Here is a 23289-nt window from a genome sequence, read left to right on the forward strand (position 1 = left end):
CTTCATCTGTTGAATCGTATTTGTATTGGTGTTTGATAATAGTATACATTTTATAGCACCAACACACTGTATCCTTAACTAATTATGAACACTAAAATTAGGAAGTCTTCAACAACAACGACACAATCAACGGGCCGATCGCTACTCCAAAGGTCAGTTCGGCATTGAAACCGAATAGTTACATAGATAAAAAATGTACTATATTAAAATGTCTTTTATTGAAAATCAGTCACAAATCAAATGGATACATCATAAATACATAGCAACCGATGACAATTTCAGGAACTTCTGTTCATTGAACTTTGAACGAACGTCTGATTTCCTCATCCTCTATGTTGTCCACAATCCAGTCGATAAACGCCACCAGTCGGGAAAAGGTCATATAATACCACTTCTTGCATTCTCTAGTGTCTGTTGCCAGTCCAATTAGGTAGGGAATACCTTCAGCGTCTTCCCACCGAAGCATACTGTGTGAGCTCAGACAAGTGTATTGTCGATAGGGATATTTGACGCAGATATGCGAATCTCGCACCTGATGAGCATGGGTTCTTTGACAGTCGGAATTGTACATGGTTAGCAGCTCGAGGAATTCGATGTTGGTGTCACTTGTATTGAATGGATACAATATTTCCACTATAAGTGGGGTGTGAGTTTCGTTGCTCCACAAGCACATTGGGTGCAATCTTGGGCTCCATTTCAAGGAATCTGGGATTCTCAATATAGCAATATCGTTGCTGTAATCTGTTGCGTTGAACGAGCCATGCAAAATGACCTTTTGAACTTGAATGGTGTTCTTAACATTTCCAAGTGGTTGAACAGAGAGGGATGCTGCAGTGCCCACACAGCTGGCAGAAGTGAGGATCGTGCGGTCGGAAATTATAGCGCCCATACAGATGTAGCGAGTTTCACTATCAAATATTCGAACCTAGAATGAAAATCAATAAGCAGTGATAGATACTTATATTATGTTATGTTTAAACTGGAATACATACCATTGGTGCACCATTGTTTTCTGGCAGCAAAGCATGTACTAATTTTGGACATTTCATCAATAGGTCATACTTGGTACTCCAGGCATCCTTATCGATGTCGTCAAGAGGACAACAGATCACCGAAGTTGAAGAGCAGAAATTTGCCTCCTGAGTAAGTTCAAATTTTTTCCACTTCCGTTGACATCTCGATATTGACGTGCACCTTCCCGCAATTTTGTACGTATCGAAACAAGGGTCTCCTTCACGGCGACTCGGATCCAGAAACTGGACGGCATTTGCTGTCGCCCTTTTCGGAAGCAATACACGTTCCATCCATTTCAAATGGCTTCGAAGGTTCGTCGTGATCAAGTGTTCTCCATATCCGCAATCTCTTCCATTTTGTACCAAACCATCCAACGCAGGATACATACCACCATGTATGACTATTGATATATCATCTATGGTGGTGAGAATATTTGTCACAATTTTATCAAAGTTTGAGTATGAACCTCCAAGCTTAAGCTCGCATGCTTCAGGTACCAGAAACCGATCGACACCTGCACAGAAAAGTTCACTAGTTATGCCGTTGGGGAATCGTGATTGGACCTCTCTGGATATCATGCAACTTGTTTCGGTTTTTGGTTGTACGTAAACTGTCAGAGGTATCAACGACGGATCTGGAAAAGAACTTTTTAAGTAATTTGATAGGTTATGGTTACATGCATGGGCGTAGCCAGAGGGTGACAGGGAAATCAACTGTTTTGCTACAAAACTCATCCAAGGCTTGTCAAGTGATTTCTACTAATTGAACAATTACATCATGGTATAATTCTTGGAACATCCTAAGATTCTAAAGATGCATCAACAGTTCATGCAGTTCAAATTTTAGATCAATCAGATAGCTATAAGCAAAGATACAGGACTTCAAATCTGACCATTTTGTACGGAATCTTGCCGGGTACTGTTTTTAATGAAACTTAGAAGGTTTATATGAGTTTATTACTAGCAGAACAACTAGTAGTGCTTTGGATGATTCGTCTATAAGGATACCTTCCCATATTCTTCGAAAATTCTTCAGAGAACTGTGGAATATGATAGCGATGCAATAAATAGATATGAAAAATGATGAATTATGTTGAAATACTTTTCCTGGTGAAAGAATCATAAATCGTCTTGAATTAGAAACCCTCATGAATATGCCTTTACTCGGGAACGAAAACGTTAAATTATTTCTCTTATTTGTTTCTTCTTCATTGCTTCATTTTGCTTGCTTCTGATTGGCCGTAATAACTTGTTTTCTGATTGGCGGATGTAACTTGGTCTTCGCAACCGCGGCCCATAGCGATGGGTCGCAATCGGAAACAAAAGGCGGATTCCGCCTCGATCCCCGCCCCGCTGGCCGACAACGGGCAGACCAGCGCTCCGAACGAGCAAGGAATGAGTATGCCAACCCGGCGGCATACAACAGGTTGCTGGCAAACAACCAGTTTGCCTCCCTGCCTGTGGACCAAGCCCCCCTGGGCGCGAAGGTTCCCTCCCCTCTTCACGGCGTCGTAGGACCTCTCGGCGCTGCGGTCCAAACTAGCGGCCAACAACATCCGGCCGCTGTTCAAGCTGTGCCATACCGGCACCAAAATCATGTGCGGCGCCGATTTCGACTAGGCCGGCAAGCTACTGAAGGCAAAGGGAGTGAAATTTTACACCCACGATGCCCCCGGTAGCAAGCCGTTGAAAGTTCTCGTCGAAAGTCTCTCGACGAATGTTTTCCCCATCCGGCGAGTGCAAGGAGGACGAAATCGGGACCTGCTCTACCTGGCCCATTTGGAGAAGGGGTCCACCACCATGGCGGGCCTGACGAGGGTGAGAGCGCTCTTCAACATCGTGGTTGAATGGGAGCGCTACCGCCCGAAGAAAAGAGACGTGACGCAGTGTGGCAACTGCCTCGTGCTCGGTCACGGGACACGAAACTGCCACATGAAGCCCCGCTGTGGCCAATGTGCCGGTGCGCACGCTACTACGATATGCCAGCTGATGGAGGGCACCGAACCAAAGTGTGCCAACTGCGGTGCAAACCACGAGGGCAGCAGCCACAACTGCCCCAAATGTGCGGAGTTTTCGGCAATCCGCCAGCAAGCATCCGCCAAGAAGCTGGGACGGCAACGCCAGCGCCAACCACCCCCACCGCTGACTGAGGAGCACTTTCCGACGCCCCGCTACCAGGTGCCCAATCTGCCACCGCTTCCACCAATCCACCGGCAAGCATCCCGCCAGCCGGCCCCTTCCGTTCAGCATCGCATCGCGGCCGCCGCCGCCGCCGCTCCACCACTCCTGGATGGGGGAATCCTGGACGCAGTGCCCCCGGCACTCCTCCCTCCAACGACGGCTCCCTGTATACTCCGGAGCAAATGTTGGAGTACACCAGCGACTTGTTCCAACGGCTGCGAGCCTGCCGTTCCTTGTCGGAGCAAATCAACGCCGCCAACTCGGTGGTATTCGCCTTCCTCGCCAAATATGGCCCGTTAGGCCACCAATAAGATCCTCATCCTGTTTTGGTGGAAACTTCCATCGGCCCAATCAAGATCATCGCGGCGTACTGCCCGAAGCAAGCAAACATCAACGACGAACCATCGGTGGCCTTAAAGCAAGACCTGACCAAACGACGGCAGGGGTAGTTCATCCTGGCTGGCGACCTGAATGCAAGGCACGAGAGCTGGGGAAACCCCCGGCGAAACAGGAACGGCCTTATCCTACAACAGGACCTGGAGGAAGGCCACTACACCATCCTGCGCCCGGAGTCACCTACCGCCTGAGCCGGTCCGGGGCCCACTCAACCATCGATGTCTTCCTGACCGACATGGCCGGCAACATCTCCCAACCGGTCGCTCATCAGGACCTCAGCTCGGACCACTACCCGGTGGTGGCAGAAGTTGATTCCCTGGTCAACTACCACCGTGTCATTTGGGGCCAATTCCAGCGGTGTGTCGACGCCAACATCCGGTACGAGGCTCCTCTGGCATCCGTGGAAGATATCGACCGGCAGCTGCAGAGCATCGAAGAGGCCATCTCCGTGGCCCGAGAGCAGCATGTGCCAGCATCTAGTCAGGTGAGCAACACCCTTTTTTATCGATCGTGTTACCAAATATCTCATACGTTTACGGAATACTGGCCTGCCTGCGTTAAAAAGCGAAGTTAATCGCATATCCAAAATTGTCAAGGCCAGAATGGTGGACCTTAGGAACGAAGACTTTTCCAAAAGGATCCTACACTTTTTATATTAAATTTAGGGGAGGGATTATTAGAGTATGTTTAAAACTACAAATTTGAACTTTAACACTTCACTTTTTGCAAAAAATAAAATACTAAAATCACTACTAAGCGAGAAGAAGTCTGTAAGTCGCAGACTAAATAGGCCTATCTGTCAAGATAAGCAACACATATTAGAGTTTAAAGGTATTTGCTCGCTTAGTAGTGATTTTAGTATTTTATTTTTTTGCAAAAAGTGAAGTGTTAAAGTTCAAATTTGTAGTTTCAAAAGGATCCGCTCTCTCCCAGATTGTGCTAGGCCATTCTGGAAGATGACCAAAATTCTTAAAACCAAACCCAGACCAATTTCACCGTTGATCCCATTAGACAACACCGACTCTAAGGATCGCTTGATAACCCCTGCGGAGAAGGCTGCTGAGATAGGTCGGCATTTCGTCCACACGAAGCTGCTGTTTCCGAACACGCAGCTAACCTACACCGATCTCCCAACGACTTCTCGGAGGAGTTGGAGATCACTGCTGACGAATTGCTGGCCTATCACAAAACATCCAAAAACATGAAGGCCCCAGGTTTCGACAAAATCCTGAACTTGGAGCTCAAGCAATTGAGTCTCCAGTTCTACCAATATCTGGCACTGATTTTCAATCAGTGCCTTCGACTTAGCTACTTCCACTCGTCGTGGAAGTCAGCAAAAATTATCCCCATAAAGAAACCTGGGAAGGATCCTTCCTCCCCCAAAAGCTATCGACCCATCAGTAGGCTGACCATACCCAAGTAACCGTACAGCTGTATATAGTTGCATCAATATCACTTTATATGCTTCTATAAAATATGGCATATAAAGTCATACTGCATTACATGTCTCATTAATGCAGTATTAAAGTGGAAAAGGGCGCTATTAAAGTGTAAATACGGCTACATTTCCTAGCTCTATGTTGGCAATTGCTAAAGTATAGTTTCTGTCTGTACCGTATAAAAGCTTTAGCAAAAGTGTATTTAATGCATGAAAGAAAGGATCAAAAATAGAAACACAAACATATTTTTGTTCGTTGGATGTTGCTTTTTTTGGTATGATTCATATGTGTATTGTGTTTACTTCCTTTTGCTGGGATTTGAACCCAAATTAATTGTGTGATGTTTTCGATGACTCGTCGCGCATATCCTCCGGACCATGAATGCTGCATGTCTTGGCCGGGAAAATTGTGCAACTTCAAGCAGCGCCTTTTCGTTGCCAGTGATAAATATTGTCGATTTCACTCCAAGTTGGACCGTCCCAAGTGTGTAAGCTCCTTCAAAGTGTGTAAGCAGCTCAGGATTACGTCGAATCATGATGGTGTTTTTAGTGCACTTATTCCTTGTGGTTCAAGAAACAAGTGTACCGAATACGTTTTAATGATCCGATGCAAGCGTGCACTCTTATCACACTTTTTTGCACTCTACGAATTTTGATAGTCCAATTTGGGGTGAAATGCGCAATAAGTAAGTAAGTGGACACGACTGTTGCACTTCCGCAAGTTTACCACGGCTGTCGGTTTTTGCTGTTGAGATTTTGTTTTGTTTTCATTGAGTGGGGCTAAATCTTCACGTTTTATGTATCGTTTTAGCATCTCGGCACATTGAATAGCTGTGTGGTGTACGCACGGGCCTACCAATCGTAAGGTTTTTGGTTCAATTCCAGGTTGTTGCATATTTTTTTGTTTTCAAATTCTGGTTTCTCGTAAGACAAATCTACGAATTTCAACAAGATTTCTTGTGATGAATTTTCATTAGGAATATTTAAGTATTTCTATAGTATATTTTCCTGAGTGAGGGAAAGATTGAAAATAAATAGAGCAATGAAATCTTGCCATTTTTGTTGCGATGAAGCCTTGAGTAAGATGATGCAATGAAGCATTGAATGGTGACCGTATATCATCCATTAATGCACATTTCATTGCTACAATAGAACAATGCTACATTGCATTCATAAAATGGAGTTAAAGCATTACTGCACGCATATTTCAGAATAAAAGCAATGATGCATTGCACTCGTTGAATTAAAGTTTAAATACGGTAATACCTTAATGCTTGTGGTTACTTGGGTAAGCTAACAGGATAAAAACGGGACAGATTAAGAACGAAAACGGTACATCCCAAGTAACCATGACGTTCTGTATCATTGCTTATTTAATCAGGTTGTATTAGGTTAAGACAACTGTTAAAGTACTTTTTAAATTGAAAATAGACATTTATACAACTGAACCTATAAAAACATCAGTAAAGCAATCTAGAAAAATTGTCGCGATGCAAAACGACATGGTGTTGACGTTTCGATTATACCGAAGTTGCATGCTCCTCTGATCTTTTTCAACTAGGATAGATATCCTGACTCCTGACAAAATGTTTAAATCCACGAAGTAGAGAAATATTTTTTTAATTTTTAGGCTTTTCTCTATACTGGATTCGTGATATGCCAATTTTGAAGTTAAATCTGCCCCATACTAAATGTATAGTAGATTTATTGCCGCCGGAATATTTTTAACCATCCAACCAACCAAATGTTGAACGTTTTCGTCGAAGTAGGATAATAATCAAGATTTTGACACCGTGAGTCAACATGCGTATATGCACTAAAAGTTATTTTTTTTTTTGAATTCTGTTCAAAACTAAACGATTGCCAAATTTTTGGTTTTCCTGTTTTCCTAAACAAGCCGACCGTGAAATTTCAAAATTGTTGCCAAGGAATTGTTTCTAACAATGGTCGTCGATGTTCTATTCCTAATTGTATCTTCTTTAAAATTGGTTTTAGCTTTGATTAGAAGTATGAAAGTTGGAAAATATACTATTTAACATATTTTTTCAGGTGAACATAAAAAGCAGGCTCCTTAGAGAAATTTTCACAAAAAATATTGATTTTCAACGTAAATCTGAGATTTTAACGTAATTCCTTGTTCAAATAATCCATGATTGACCTCATAATGCTATAAATTGCATATGAATCAAAGTTATCCAAGTGATTGATGGTAATAAAGAGAGATCAAACTTTTATATGATGACATCAAAAAGTGTTTCAATAAATAATTTATAAGTTTTTAGCCTTCACAAATTTCAGTCTCAATTTTGGAAGATGTTGAAAATGGATGTTAATTTTTCATGTCAAACGTTACGTTAAAATCTCAGATTTACGTTGAAAATCAATATTTTTTGTGAAACTTTCTCTAAGGAGCCTGCTTTTTATGTTCACCTGAAAAAATATGTTAAATAGTATATTTTCCAACTTTCAAACTTCTAATCAAAGCTAAAACCAATTTTAAAGAAGACACAATTAGGAATAGAACATCGACGACCATTGTTAGAAACAATTCCTTGGCAACAATTTTGAAATTTCACGGTCGGCTAGTCAAACGTATTTTAGTTGAATCATTATTATGTTAATCATTACGGGAGATTTTATAATTTTAAGTCTTGTAAAAAATATATTTTCGATAATCGGTCAAATATTGGCAAAAATATAGTCAATCTCAAAAATACGGGACAAATTGAGCATTTTTAATAAAACGACGGGACAGCTAATCGAGGTTGTGAAAACGGTACTGTCCCGTTGATTACGGGACGTATGGTCAGCCTACCCATCAGCCTTCTCTCAGGGTTATCAAAGCTTTTTGAAAAAGCGATCAACAGACGGCTGCTTTCGGCAGCTGATCAAAACAACATCTTACTCGAGGATCAGTTTGGCTTTCAACGCGGTCGTTCAACCGTGCACCAACTGACTCGAGTAACCAACATCAAACATGGCGGAACAAGTCCCTCGTCAAATCCTCCGCCATGGCGTTGCTCGATGTTGAAAAAGCATTCGACAACGTCTGGCACGACTGCCTGGTGTACAAGCTGCACCGATAGTGGTTTGTACGGTATATACCACTGCGTCTACGCTAGTTCATGCGGGAAGGTGTAGGGGTGGTAAATTTATGGCAGAGAGGCTTGCTGCTTGGTTAGCAGACTGCCTATGTATCAGGCGTAAGGAAAGGCGAGCTATAATGATGGAAAAATGAAATCATAGGGAAACGATTTTTTCGTCCGTCTCTGGTTCTAACAAATGTTATGAACGAATAGATCAACTGTGATAGATGTGGAGAGATAGAATCAAGTGAAAGATATAACTACAAATTACAAGGAAATTGATGGGCCTGGGATTGAACCCATGACCTTCTGCTTATGAAGAAGAAACGATAGCAATTAGACCACCAACCCCGTCGTCACTTGAGGAATTTTTGAAGTGATTTATGAATAAAAATCTTCTCCATTAACTACTTATGACTAATTCCTTAAACTTTCAATTGAAAACTTTAAAGAATTTCACTAAGAACTCTCCAAGCAATGCTCTCGAATTTTCACGAGCAATCCACGCAAAAATGCGTTTAACGAAGTTAATCAATTACTTCAATAATTACTCTTCGGATTTTGTTTTTATTCTAATTCTATTTTTTGTAGTTTTGTAGTGGCCTGTGAAAATCCGCAGTAATACCTCAATTACTGCGGATTTTCACAGGCCATTTACAAAAAATCATAAAATCACAATCACTTCTTTTTGAATTCTCCCACAAATAATTCCAGCGCTTTCGGCAAATTTTTCAAAAAAATTTCTGAAGAATTCTTACTGGAGTTTTCAATTCAGTAACACCTCTAACTATTTCCATGAGAATTTCTAAAAAAATACACCAAACAGCTGAAATCCATAAAAAAAATAAGAAATGCTTTTTTGCTATTTTTTTCAAATAGTTGAAAGAAAACAACTTTGCGAATAAATTTGGTCAATCAGTAATGCCACCGTATTTTTAAAGAAATACTTTTTAAGATCTTCTAGTCGATCTTGTGACTGAAAGAATTCTTGAAAAAAGGTCTGCATGGACTCTAATATGAATTCCAGGGGAAGTGATCCAAGCCTCACATGGAACTCAGCCTTAAAATACAACAAGATCAAGTTTCAAGTCATTTAATTTCAGATTTTTTTTTTTTTCAAAACACAGAGAGTGTGCGAAGTATGTCAAAAATGGATCGATTTCGCGTAAAATCGTGAGAAATCCTGGTTACGCCCATGGTAATAAGTATATAGCCAATTACCTATACAGTCTGGAAAACTGATACAATCGTAAATGTCTTTCCTTCCCATTCCAAAAACACTATTCGGCGCAAATATTGAGACATTTCCGTAATATGTGCAAGCTGGTCGAATATTTATGAAACTGAACAGTGCTTCCAAGCGTAGAATTGCCATATTTTTGTATCCGAAACGAGGATCGTATTGAGGATGTACGATTATTTTTGCGATATTCACAATACCTTCCGGGTGGGAAACTGATGACGCTGGAATCCTGGGATGAATACAAGAGAGATATAAGTTAGAATATTAGAAGGCATCGAATTGTGCCCTTACCCTTCATGATAAACGCAATCAGCAACCGTAAGAACTGTGTTTTCGTCGATGATTGTACCGTAGCAGTTTTGAAACCCTCCGGTGACATTCCAGAGCAGCTTAACAAGGTAGGAAAGAGGCTTTGCCTTGTAAATATGATCCGTCATACCTCTAAACTCAAACACATGAGTTTTGTTGAGAGGAGTGGAGTAAATATACTCACGATGTTTTTGGAATCGTAATGCACAGAACGTGGCGTTAAAAATGTCATCTGAAATTAGAACAGTTTTACAAATGGATCCCTTGTTCAATGTTTGCTTACCTGGGATTGCAGCATCGCTTTGCTGCATAGTTGACACAATCCAGTCATGGTACGGGGCTATTTTAGTATACACTCCAGGATTAGATAATCCACAAGGTAATCCGAACGAAGTAACAGCCACAACAAACGGCGTGAGATTGACATGGTGCATCAATTTGACTTGAAGCGGACCACCAGAATCACCCTAGAATTTTTATATATCGATAGGTCCTAACATAACAGCATTTGTCGTGTACTCACTTCGCATGTGTCCATCTTCGCGTCGACAGCACACAGATGGTGTTCATGAAGCCCTGTATTCAATCCTCGAACTAAATCATTAGAATAAAACTTCTCACATTTGGAGGTCTCTAAAGGTTTCAGGGAAACTTTCAACAGAGAAGGTGTGCGATCCTCAACTAGAAGATAGAAATAAGATAATTTTTTTTTTCTGAAAACCATGATAAACTTACAATGACCAGTGTTGCCCCATCCAGTAGCGACGAGTTCTGTAAAACGTATCTCTTCATCGATCCAAAGACATGCTGGACATACTGTATCGTGCAAACTAGAATTAGGTAATCGATACACATCTATTGTTATCCACGTTATGCATCTTGAACAGTACGCATCGTACCCTCGTGATGTGCTTACACAAATTGTTTCTTGTCTCGGAAGTTTTTAAAACTACTTTAAGCAATAAAACAGTACTTCTCAGTGCTAAAAAATAGTACTTTTCACTACTACTTTTCTACTACTGATCCCTTTTCGATCCTTGTTTGGATCCATGCTTTTGATTTTTCATTGGACCCGTAAGCGAAATCTAGCGGTGGTAATCCCTCTTGAACATCGTCTTGGACTAAAAAAACCTTTTTTGCAATTCCGTTGCAAATCAGCCTACTTTTATCAAGAAAATGGACAACATAACGGCCTTCTTTTCCTACCAAAAAAAACAGTGCTGAAAAGTGCTACTTTTCAGCACTGAAATCAGTATCGAAAAGTAGCACTTTTCAGTACTGTTTTGAGAATTATCAAAATGACATCGGATTGCATCAATACGTCATTTATTCAATTGTTCTGAATTTCTCAATGACTTAGTCAACTAGGTTCTGATTCTACATCCGTTTGACGAACCGAATTGACTTTTAGTTAGTTGACTGTGAGGGATTGAGTGAAGGAGGCAGTGCAATATGAAAGTTTACTACAAAAAAGACGGGAGCAATATGGGGCGATTAGCGTTCACGTAGACAATTTTGTGTGCTTATAGACAATTCAGCCATATGGCTGAAAATTGTATATAGGTTCTGATTCTCCCACGATCCGAATTGAGCCGGGTTTGGAGAGTGCAAAGGATATAGAATCGGAAGTCAGTTGACTGTGAGGTATTCTATGTTGGAGCACGATCATCTTGCGGACATAGAGGAGACAGTAGAGTTTGTTGGTTCATTCTCAATAAAGTCGGGAGGTTTATGCGGCCGTTCGTGTAGGCAATCCAGCACATGAAAAATAGCCTTCTTATTATTAGAAAATTATAAGCGGCATCTTACCTGATCAGCCTGAAAATATAGTCAGCAACGGAAATGTGATAATTTGTAACAATCATTTCAAGGCCTACCTGATTGAGGAATATTGAGTTGTTACTACCTGAGACCTAAGACAAGACGTGTCAGGTAATAGTGCAAAAATGAAACCAATTGCCTGTCAAAAAAGACCACTTCTCATTGGTCGTTTTGGCAAAGGCCTACATTCACATCGTTGAGTTGAATTTCAACAGGGCACTTTGTTGCTAGCCAGGCCGTGTTGCTAGTTCATAAATTAGAGTTTTCGCCAATAGTTTGAACATTTTGCATGAGATCTTTTTGTTTCAAATCTTTTTAAATTCGATGTCAAGTTTACCGCATGTTTACAATGCTAAAATAACTATAAAATACTTAATTGAGAGCAAAATAATGATACTTTTTTTTTGTTTCCTCAAAAAATATCGCCGGTTTTCAAAATAAACCTGATTTTTTATAAAACTTACACACTCTATTGCATGAAATGAATGAAGAGTGCAAAAAACTACCAAATCTCGCATACTCTGAGATAACGCCCTAAAAGCCATTGGTAGCCACGTGTGTAGCTCGTTGTTTCTGAGCAAAAGATAGAATAACCATCCAAATCAACATTACGGGCAGTTAGATAATGATCTTTTCTTTACCATAGCGTTGTTAAATAACATGAAAATCCATTCAAATGCTCAGAAACAACGAGCTACACACATGGTTACCAATGGCTTTTAGGGCGAGATCAGAAGTTATGCGAGAAATTATGAGCCTTGATATTTGAATTTGTTCAGAAGATTTGATTAAAAAGGATACTAGTAGCACTGGCTTTTGCATCGACAAGGTTATTGACTGAAAAACAACGGGGCAGTCCTAGTTGAGCTGTCACGTCCTGTCCTAGCCTGAGACGAGACTCGCGAAGACGGTCTTCATTTTCTGTGATTGCTGAGTTTTTTTTTGTCAACGCGAAAAAGTATGCAATTTGACACTTATATACCCGACATGTTTCTAAGCGAGAACAAAGGGAACAGCAGCGACATTCGTCCTCTATAGTTTTCTATCTTTATTTTTCAAACAAACTCCACGAGTGTGGGTTTTCTCCGATATTAAATAGCTATTTGCAGGGTTCTGAATTTTCGTTTCAATGATGCGAAATCTACACGGAGAAATATTTTTACCTAATTTTTGAGTTTACTTTACCTAAAATTAAGTATATCGATTATAGTTTCAACCCAAAATCTGCGTTAAATCAACCCAAAATTGAGTATATTTTTCTAATGGAATTAAAGCCAGACTATCTAAGAACCTTGGACCTTGGAAATTTAGCCAAAATTGAGTTATTGGGCTCAACTACGGAATTGCGTTGAAACAACCCAAAATTAAGTTGAATTCCGTCTCCGTGTACGATTTTTCGCACTTAAAGAGAATGCTTTTTCGCTTCCTCACATGAACATCTTTTTTCGCTCACATTTATTTCCCAAAGTGTTACGATGGAGGATAGCTGAAAATCGTTCCACTCTGGGGATAATTTCTTTTTCACTCTATCATATTTTCGCTTACTATGTGGACAAACAAAAACTACTGCCGGCGACGGGATTCGAACCTAGAACATTGCTAAAAGCAACCGCGATGCGTGCACACTAACCATGCCATCACACCAACTTGATAAAGGAGGGGTTAATTTAGTGCAGAAAATCAACTGCTGCTTGTGGCGATGGATACAGCAGAAATTCTCCATGGATACACTGATGCAAAAATACTTAGGTTTTCCATAAATCTAGGCTTATGAACCAGCCAAATCATGGTTTCATTGAACGCTTAACCATTTCGAAAATGGGATCATAAGTTTTATAAGTGAGAGCTTTGAATTCTTCAACAACAATTACTTGAAATAATTCTCATAGCAATCGCTAGAAGAACTGCTCCACTTTCGATGTTGGCTACAAGTTATTCTGAAGCTTATCACATGTTATCAAAACATGTCAATTTTTGAGCACGTCTGAAATAAAAGGCGAACATTATTATCGATTGATAATACGAATTAAAATATTATTATTGCGTTTATTACCGATTTTCATTAATTGACTTATGAAATTCAGTACTTAAATTCTTCATCAAAATCATAAGTGAAACTTAAAAATTTCAACAATAATAGTTGTGGCGCCAAATCATAATTATTTCTTAAGAAATTATTAAGTTTTTTGCCTCAGTGTAGAATAGGAGAAAGAGAAAATAAACTTTTCACAGCTGTGGAAATAGAGGTCTACAAGTAAACTGCCACGAACACCAGCGCACGATCAATCTTACACAAGTCGATTTCCTCAGAATGAAAACGCATCGATGTTTGTTTGACGTCATTTGAGCTTTCGGTTAACGTCAGTCCAAATAGGAAGTGAATGCTTGGCAGTCATTCTGTTTATTTTTGCTTTCTCACAGCAAACAAAAGCAATGTTGTGACAGTTCTCACAGCAAACAAAAAAAAAATGTCAACATTGCACTATTTTGTGGACGGATAATCGCTGAAAATTGATGTGAGGGATAAATCCATTTTCGTGAGAGTGAGTGAGAATTCGGAACCTTGGCTATTTGTTCATTTGGGTTTATTCTACGAGTGGCGTGAGATGACAATTATCGGTCTCGTATAGCGAGGTGACAATTTCTCGACTCGAGTGAAGTGACTCTCCATTTGATTTACACGGCGAGTCACTTCACTCGATTCGAGAATTGTGACCTCGCTATGGGCCAATGCACGAGTTCTCAATATGACGTTTGAGCGGTGCCAAATTCACTAGTTGCCATGGTCACATAAATAACACGGCACCCCTCAAATAGTGACATTGGTTCATACGAGACCGACAATTGTCATCTCACGCCAGTCGTAGAATTAACCCAATTTTGTTGTCTGAGAAGCACATGAATTTTACACATGGGCCCTCAACAACTTCACGAATAATTTACAGTCTACTTCAGGGATCTTGTTTAAGCACCCTCCTTTCTGTTTTAAGGTGAAGTGCCCATCTAGCGAATACACGCTAAGATCAGTCTACCCATATATGAATAAAGTTTTCCCATATTCGCCGAAATTTTATGGGAAAATGAGCTTTACTTAGAAATTGGTAAAGTTATTTTACCCATAAATGGGTGTTTGATTTTTGTTTACAAAATCGCTTTTTTTCCCAGTTAGGGCTAAAATTGTAATATGTTTTGGAAAGTAAGATGAATAATACAATTGTTGGAAAAATATGACATTAGGGCTCATGCACAAATTACGTCACGCTCCGAGGGGGGAGGGGGTCAAGCCAAGCGTGACAAGTCTTACAAAAATTTCGGAGGACTCATACTAAAAACGTTACAAAGGGGGTACAAAAAAGGGGGGTCAAAAAAGTTTAAATTTAGCGTGACATAATACCTTATTCATTTATGGGTTCATTCAAATATTACGTAACGCAAAATTTGCCAATTTTAGACCCCTCCCTCCCCCACGTAACAGCTTTTGTATGGAAAATTTTAATTTTTTGTATGGACCGTAACAGTAAGTAAGACCCCCTCCCTCCCCCTGTTGCGTTACGTAATATTTGAACAATCCCTATTCAAAACACCATTTTGGATAGATAGGGAGTCGGGGGTTCGATCCCCTCCGGAGCACGTAGTTTCTTTTCGCAATTTCAATTTCAATTTGTACATTTTTTCTCTGGGGTGTTTAGTCAGACGGCTAAGATCAATCTCGGTCCATCTCGCCAAATTTGTACATTTGACACGTGTTTCGTCGTGTACATATACACGGAGAAATCAGACTACCCAAAACATAAGTTCTTTAAACTCAAATTTGGGTAAATTGCATTTAGTTTTTACCCACGGTTGGGTAGTTTTGCCCTGAGACGAGAATCGCGAAGACGGTCTTCTTTTTCTGTGATTGCTGAGTTTTTTTCTTATTCATCTTTGTGTTTATACCAATTATGCGCATGCTGTTCAAACTCTCACATGAACCTCTCAGCAAAAAATAATTGAGTTTGCATCACATCGAATCATAAATAGCCGTTTGAGTGAAATTTCATGCCAGCAAACGTAGCAGACATTAGAAATAATTAATCTTCTGCTTAGATTTATCAGCAACTTTGGAAAAAACTGCTCCGCTGACTGAGGTTTTTAATAACAGTTTACTTTGAACACAATACTTTTCACTTTTTCAGCCACAAAAACGGTGGGCTGCATTTGACGTTTCGTGAGAGGGGAATCTGGGCTGCATATGACGTTGATATTTTTCCTCTTCGCGAGTCTCTCTCAGGTTTTGCCACTCCCACAACAGCATTGTTGTCAAAAACAGAGAGAGACGCACCGACCCAGCGTCGAAGTTCAATGGAATAAGCCAAATTTGGGTTCTTTCAAGTTTACCTAACGTTAAATTGTTTTAATCCACTACGGAGACTTCGAAAGCTAAAGCTGTGTAGATTTTTTTTTTGCACTGGTTTGTTTTTTTCGCTGCTGTCAAACGGAAACTACATGGAGAAAGTGAAGTACTCAAAAGTGAGTTCATTCCACTTCCACTAATTTTGAGTTGATGGGGTAGAAGTTGTTTTCATTTGGAGCCATGCGAAATAATACCTACTGGCTAAGTTCTTTTCACTCAATCGATAGATCAAATAACTCAACTTCCAGTACAGTGCCACTTACTCAAATTTTTCGGTAACGCACTAAGCTTCGGTTTTGGGTTGTATTGCTCTTCGCTCTCTGATAACAATAGAAGGAGCGAATGAAATAGGGAGAGAAAAAATAACACAAAAGTAAGTTAAAAAACACTCAAATATGGGTTTTCCGGTTTCTCCGTGTAATGATAGGTTTATGTCAGTTAACCCGTATAGGCCTGAGTGAAAGCAAAAATACTGAAATCCTCACCGCTCAGAGAACTCTTAACGGATTCAAATGTTTTTTGTCAGTTCACTAGCCTACATCTCGCGTAACATTACTAAAGGACCTATCTAACATTGAGAGGCTCTCTTTGTTTACTTTCTCTTTCATTAATAACTGAGTCACATTAATCTCTTCTGTTGCGTTTTTTGTATGAAACGCTAGTCAAGGAAATTGACTTTCGATCTATAGTGAAAAACTTTCCAAAATCTTTAGTGTTCCACTGTTATAATCGAAAGAGAACGAGAGAGGAGAGAATCTCTCATTTGTACATAGGTCCTTTAGTAATGTTACGCGAGACATATCCAATTTCTAGAAGTCTCGATTACTTTTTCAAATCGACGTAACTAACTTCCATACGGTTTTGAGAAAATTAATTCAGAAGAATCACAACCTGTCTTCTAAAACTGTTTTAAAATGAATCACCTTTTTGACATTTTTTCGCCGTGTACATTGCTTAAATTTTGCATACAATAAGCTCGCATTCAAGAACTAGGGAGATTCTGTTATTTTCCATAAAAATTTTATTACAAAATGATAAGCCGATTTATTCAGTTACTTTCGACGTTTTTCTACCAGTGTGAAATCGACTCAAGTAATGTTTTGTTTCGATTCGTGGTTAAGTCACTTTGTCTCTCCATACAGCGGAGCGGCGAAAGTAGTGGTTAGATAGCAAAAGTTGAAAATCTTACTTTCGTCGTTTTGTAAATCCGGAAAGTAAACGTTCTAAAAGTGAAAAATCGAGTTGGTTTAGTGCAAAATGTGTAGAATTTCGTCTGCGAAACACGTAGAATCGATAAAGCAAGTTTATATACTTTTTTGACTTGAGTTTGTTTGAATAAGTTGTCGAGAAGTGGCCAAAGGAACTCGGAAATATTCCTGTGGCTGGAGTTATTCCGGTGGGTCACTGGGTCAAGTCGGGTAAAAAAGGGTTTTTTTTTTGGGGACATGCCAAGTTACCTTTATTTATTTGCAATGACAATCATTTTTATTTGCATAAATCATTAAGATCTGATATTCAACATTATAAATGAAGAGTTTTGCGCCGTTTAAAATATACCGGATGTGGCCATTCGGACGAAATGCCCGGAAGAACCGGCTATAGAATTGTTGAATACTAAACCGTTTCAATTCTCGAAAAGCAGAAATCAAACATAATTGTGCACTAAAATGCGTTCCCATAAGCTTAGCACAGATGTTCAGATACAAATTGGCCACTTTATCGTAAGTTTGAGGCGTCTAGGTATCCGAAAATGGACATGGTAGGATTAATCAAATGCAAAACTCATAGTTAACCCATTGAATCGTTTCTCATAAGGTTTACACTTATGCAATTTTCTTAAAATTCCGTCAAGTAGTGGTCACATTATACACATTATACGTACAGTACACTTCTAACCCGACCTGACCCAGTGATCCACCCGAATAAATCCGACCACAGGAATATTTCCGCGTTCCTCTGTCCACTTCTAGAAACTAGATATGTGTGCCAGTACACTGAATCCATTATTAAGAATTCGCTTAGCGGTGAGGGTTTTAGAATTTTTGCTTTCACTCAGGCCTATACGGGTTAACCCAAATTTGGGTTATCCCACGGAAGAGCCGAATTGAGTCAAAAGAGGTCAAAGTTGGGTTGATTTGTGGCTCCGTGTAAACTTCAAAACGTCAAAACCTTATAACAGTAAGATTCCTTTGGCAGGAATTGCCAATAACTACTCATTTTTGAAGTTTGCACTAACATAAGAACTACACGACATTCATGGGACGCGACGGAGACAAGACATAACGCTTATCGTTCTTACAAATCGTCAAGAAGTTTTAAAAATTACCTTTTCGTCGACCGGGCGCTATATAGCCCATCTTCGGGACAATGTCCGACTGATTACGCTGTATTTTCGTACGGTGTTCGTACTCGTCAAGGTCGAAGAGATGTAACGTAATTGTCATGTCTGCTAGATTTAACAGACACGATGTGATGGGATGGTCATCTTCGTTCATCAATGGTTCCTGGGTATTCGTGATGAACATTGAATCCCAAGCGTTCAACTCTTTTGGTTTCCTGACTGTTTTAATGAGCTTCGCATTTTGCCACACAATCAATTGGCAACAACGACCATTGCTTTGTTTAATGTTTGTTATGGTTTGGTTATCGAGTTTTATTATCGTTAAATCAGTCAATAATGTGCCAAAAAGTTGAAGCACATTCAATATTACGATGGTTTTGGAATGAGAGCAAACATTTAATGGCATCCTGCAAGCCTCCAAGCATGCAATCGGGTATTTTATTGCGATGTTTGTTCGATTCCGGATCATACACATTTAACAAAACTTCGCTTTATGATTAAACTCGCGATTAAATTTACCCGAAAATGGGTAAACATATCAAGATGTCGACTACGCCTGAAGTCGTCCCTTGCCATGGGCTTGTTTAAATCCATTGGCAATTGAAAATATTGAAAAGCTAATCGAACGAAATCCTCAAACAATATTTATTAATGAATCTATGAATATTCACTGTAATTTGAATATTTCCCTGTCATTTTTTTATCTGTCCATGAGGTAAGAAATCTGTGGAGTTCCAGGTCTGCTCCGTTCGGAGCAGTTGCAAGCGAGTTTGGTCATGTTAGTAACGACAAAGGTTTTACACTGACGGGTCAAAACCTAACGATTTCACTGGATTTGGTGAATTTCATAGCGCCGCTTGTTCGGTATATGTCGCTGAATTATGGGCAATACATCACGCATGAGAGCGAAATGCCTCTCTTCCCTCTAATCAATAGGGGTAGTTGGGACAGTTTGGCCAATGGGGTGGAATGAGCACCCATAGAAAACAGCATACATTTTTTAAATTTCATCTAAAATAACATGCAACCCCAAAGCTGGCAAGGTAATTATGCAAAATACATGCTACAAGTCAGTGTAGTTACCCCATCGACTCAAAAAATGACAAATTTTGAAAAATCTCTTATTAATTTGAGAATTTGATAGGACAACGGAAATCATACAGATCTTATGTATTGATCTAAGAATCAATAGAGTGGTTGTTGCGATGTATTTATTTTATCCGAGATTAGATAATGAAATTTTCACCAAAATTGGATGTCTCAAAAATCTAAACCCTAAAATCATATTTATACAGTACAATCACGGTGTTTGACGGCAAATAATAAACTACGAGCTCATCCAAATCTACGGTGCGCTCAGTATCCAGAATATAGTGAGGAGGTTGAAAGGTTATATCATCGATGTAGATTCAAAAGAATGAATAACTAAACAACTTACCTAACAGGCCTTTCCAGCTTCATCAGAGCGATATCATGGTACTTCGCACCGAACCGATGCAACGGGTGTCTAACTATCTGAACAATTTTGTACTGCTGGGCATATTGATCGTCGTCATCGGTTTCCAAATTCAAATCGCCGAACCGTGCAATATCCGGTCGAACATTTCTGAAAATTTATGATAAACAGAAAAGTACCGTAATTTCGGGTGAAATTGATCATTTTTCACGGTTTTTCTAGTCTTTTTTCTATAATGTCAACAATGTCAAACAACTAAATGCAGGAAAACAAGTACGAAGGTGAGCCTCATCGACTCATGCACCGAAATTTTCTAACAAATGTCATTTTAGAGTTAACAAATACCGTAATCCGGGGTAACATTGATCATTTTTTTGAATATTTCTCAAATATTTCGTTTGAAAATGCAGATGTGAAAAATTTTATATTTTTAAAACAAGTACTGTCACCCATAGCTCGTGACTATATACTGTATTTTGTTTTTTGAAAGATTTAAGCATGTTAAAAAAAATGTTTCAAGTGATTTTTTGATTTAGCTGATATGGGGTAACATTGATCACCTATGTACACAATGTTCGGTAATATTGAAAATGTCATTACTCACTTAAATCATGGCCCCGAAGCCGAATATGAAGGCCAAACGCTTACAAGTCATTTACTTTTTAAGTTATTTTAAAATTAAAAACACCTCGAACGCCTCGAATACGCCTAAAGGTAGGCAATTTCCTCAGGAAATTCTACATTCTTAATAGTAATTCGTTAATGTTGCCTAATTGAGCATACTTATGAAAGTTTTGACAACGGAATCGTTTTCGGCGATGCCATTTTTAGTAAGAACCGCATTTTCCTTGCTTATATCGTTTGCAGAACTTATGTGAGACATGAATGTTCGGTAGTGTCATATCCTTACCCATTGAAATAATTGTTTCGAAAAGTTGGCAAATTTACGCATAAAGTAAACGCAATTTACGCAAAAATCTTCACTTTCATTAGCTTATGAATATAAGGAAGAGAAGCACCATTCATGATTTGGAAATGTTCCATCAATAAATGGTGCTACGAACTTTTTACGAGATGGGTCATTCCGATCAATGTTACCCCGCTGATCAATGATACCCCGGATTACGGTATCTCTAAAATAAAAAAATCAGGGGATCTTATGTCGGGGTGAAATTGATCACTTGTCAATGCCATTATTGTTAGTTTTCAAAACAACTTTGCATGATAAATTTGAGCACCCTGAATCCGAATATGCTTGTCAAAATCTTAATAATGCAATATTTATATAAATAACGAATAGTTAAATTTCAAGAATTAGGCGGAAATCGCCAAAATGTATGCAATTTCCTAAGGAAATCAATGATATCTAACAGAAATTCAATTATTTCAACCATTTGAGCTAATTGGTACGAGTTTTGCTGATGAAATCTGGTTTGCGGATATATCTCAAGCATCCTCACAAACTTTCAGGTTTATACTATGTTTAAATCCTTGCTTAGAAATAGAAGTTTATAGGTGTTTGTCAATACTCTACCACAGACAAACAGACGTAACACTTAGAAGAAATTTCGATCAAAATCATAGTCATGAGGACATGTACGCCCAATGCTAAAATCGGCGTGTTTGGCCGACGCGCCAACAGATGGCGGTAGTGCTTAAATGTCAATCGCGAACAAAAACGATGCGAGCGCTGCGGGTGGCGGATTGGCCATCTACAATTTTTTTGAATCGACCGTTTAAAAGGGTATCGATGGACAATGATGAGAGTGTGACGTCTGTTTGTCTGTGACTCTACCGTGCATGATTATGAAATTTTACATTATTTTCATAGTAATAAACATTCTTCAACGCAAAAAACTTCACAACACACAAACAACGACAAACAACGTTCATTTACTGCAGCTTACATTGATATTTGTGCTCCACTACGCATAAATAAAATCGTGTGATACGATGATCAATTTCGCCCTTCTGATCAATTACACCCGATTTTACGGTACGCACTAACGAGCAAACAAAAACTTGCTTACCTATGATCCACAACGCAATGCGCCGCTGTAAGAACGAAGTCCATCCAGATCAATGTTCCACCGCAATTCCACAATACTTTTCCATCAGTTTGAGTCCACCCAATCGCTGCCATATGTGCAAACTCTTTCAGTAACGCAGGCGAACCCGATGCAGGGGCAACACTGTTCGGTTTTATCAGCTCATGAAAACGTAATCTACAATCTTCAAACTATACGCTGTAGCTTTTAATGGCATGAATTTCAGCAGAATTTAAATTACCATCCAGAGAAGATCGCTCATTCGGAAGCATTTGATCCGCATCCCAATGTCGAGCTAGAACGATTAATGCAGATGTCTTTTAAGAACACAAACAATTTTCAATGGACTAACCTTCGCAAACCACAAGCACAAAAATTGACCAACAATACACAACGAACATGGTTGATAACTGCGAGTACAGTTTGCTTCCGAAAGATGGGACGCTACCCACTGAACTCGAAGTAAACCCAAAACAAATTTCAACCAAGAATGTTTCATGATAGCTATATCACAGACAAACAGACGTAACACTTACAAAAAATTTCAACAAAACCCTATCGCCCAGCATACACCATCATCATCTGGTGAGCATGTTGCACGAAACACAGTTTAGTGCACCAATACCTGCAGATGGCGGTAGTGTGAAACGTCAAACAAGAAGAAAAACGATGTGCGCGCCTCTGGGTGTGAATTTTGAAACATAGCAAACTTGAAATGTCGTTCAATGTGTGGTCGATGAAAATTTCCTTAGTGTTACAACTGTTTGTCTGTGGTTATATCTCGTAATCGCTAAAAATTAACAGGTTTTCAACAGCCAGATATTGATGGCTTATAACTTGTTTCACCGCATGGCCATCGAGAGAAACCCCGTCTTCCATTCTTAAATGGCTTCGCTATAGGGTAAAAAGGTATAACGCGTCCCAACCGGGCAATACGCCCCATTCAATAAACAAGGAGTCCGTGATGATTCCAGAATAAAATCGATTCTAAACGCTACTTATTTGTGATATCAGTCTACTATGGGCGAGTTTGGTGGACCTTATATCAAAGATAGAGCGAAAAATAAAAATGCGGCAAATCGATCTAACTTTTGATGTTATCAAATTAAGCATTATCATGCGGAATTAAACCAAGAAACCGGAAGTCTAGCATCAAGTTATACACTAAATAGAATGCAAAAACTGTTATATCATTATATTGTTAATGTAGATAAATGTTTTCATTTACGAGTTTTTCTACAACTCAAAACTGGTCAATACGCCCCATCTTTAGCTGGATTAAATGGCCTATAGCAGATGATGCCGCAACAGCTGATTTCTGTTCGATTTTTTTTTACTTTTGTCCGGCTCGGGTTCCATCGGTATCGGTGTACAGCTCCGTTGTTGTGGGGCGTACTATCCTACTATAGTAAGGCGTACTATCGCTTTACTGTGGGACGTTTAGGCTAGGTGCTTCTTGTTTTCCGTTGGTTTAAGTCCAAAAAACATTTTTTTTTGTTTTTAGGTTTTGTTTTATCCCTTGACTTAAACTCAAATTTTGGGTGTATTTTGTTTTCCGTGTCCC

General features: G+C 39.4%; 1 protein-coding gene across 1 annotated transcript; it reads right to left on the bottom strand.

Moving 5' to 3' along the window:
* Positions 1–218: 218 nt before the first annotated feature.
* Positions 219–22198, bottom strand: LOC5575002. The gene is made up of 11 exons (XM_021841859.1): positions 22078–22198; positions 21967–22020; positions 21708–21909; positions 19660–19827; positions 10402–10496; positions 10190–10347; positions 9950–10133; positions 9649–9898; positions 9336–9586; positions 993–1648; positions 219–925 (listed from the first exon to the last, which is right to left on the bottom strand). Exons 1-11 carry the CDS (start codon positions 22124–22126, stop codon positions 293–295), a joined length of 2700 nt encoding a protein of 899 aa, XP_021697551.1. The 5' UTR covers positions 22127–22198; the 3' UTR covers positions 219–292.
* Positions 22199–23289: the final 1091 nt, after the last annotated feature.

Source organism: Aedes aegypti, chromosome 1, assembly GCF_002204515.2.
Source record: "Aedes aegypti strain LVP_AGWG chromosome 1, AaegL5.0 Primary Assembly, whole genome shotgun sequence".
Lineage (NCBI taxonomy): Eukaryota > Metazoa > Arthropoda > Insecta > Diptera > Culicidae > Aedes > Aedes aegypti.

Excerpts from the sequence above, each read along its gene's own strand:
- LOC5575002 (XM_021841859.1), bottom strand. The coding sequence starts at position 22,126 with ATGTTCGTTGTGTATTGTTGGTCAATTTTTGTGCTTGTGGTTTGCGAA. Across the intron at positions 19,828-21,707 it reads CATTGCGTTGTGGATCATAG|AAATGTTCGACCGGATATTG; the intron begins GTAAGCAAGTTT and ends ATAAATTTTCAG. Across the intron at positions 9,587-9,648 it reads GATTGCGTTTATCATGAAGG|GATTCCAGCGTCATCAGTTT; the intron begins GTAAGGGCACAA and ends TATTCATCCCAG.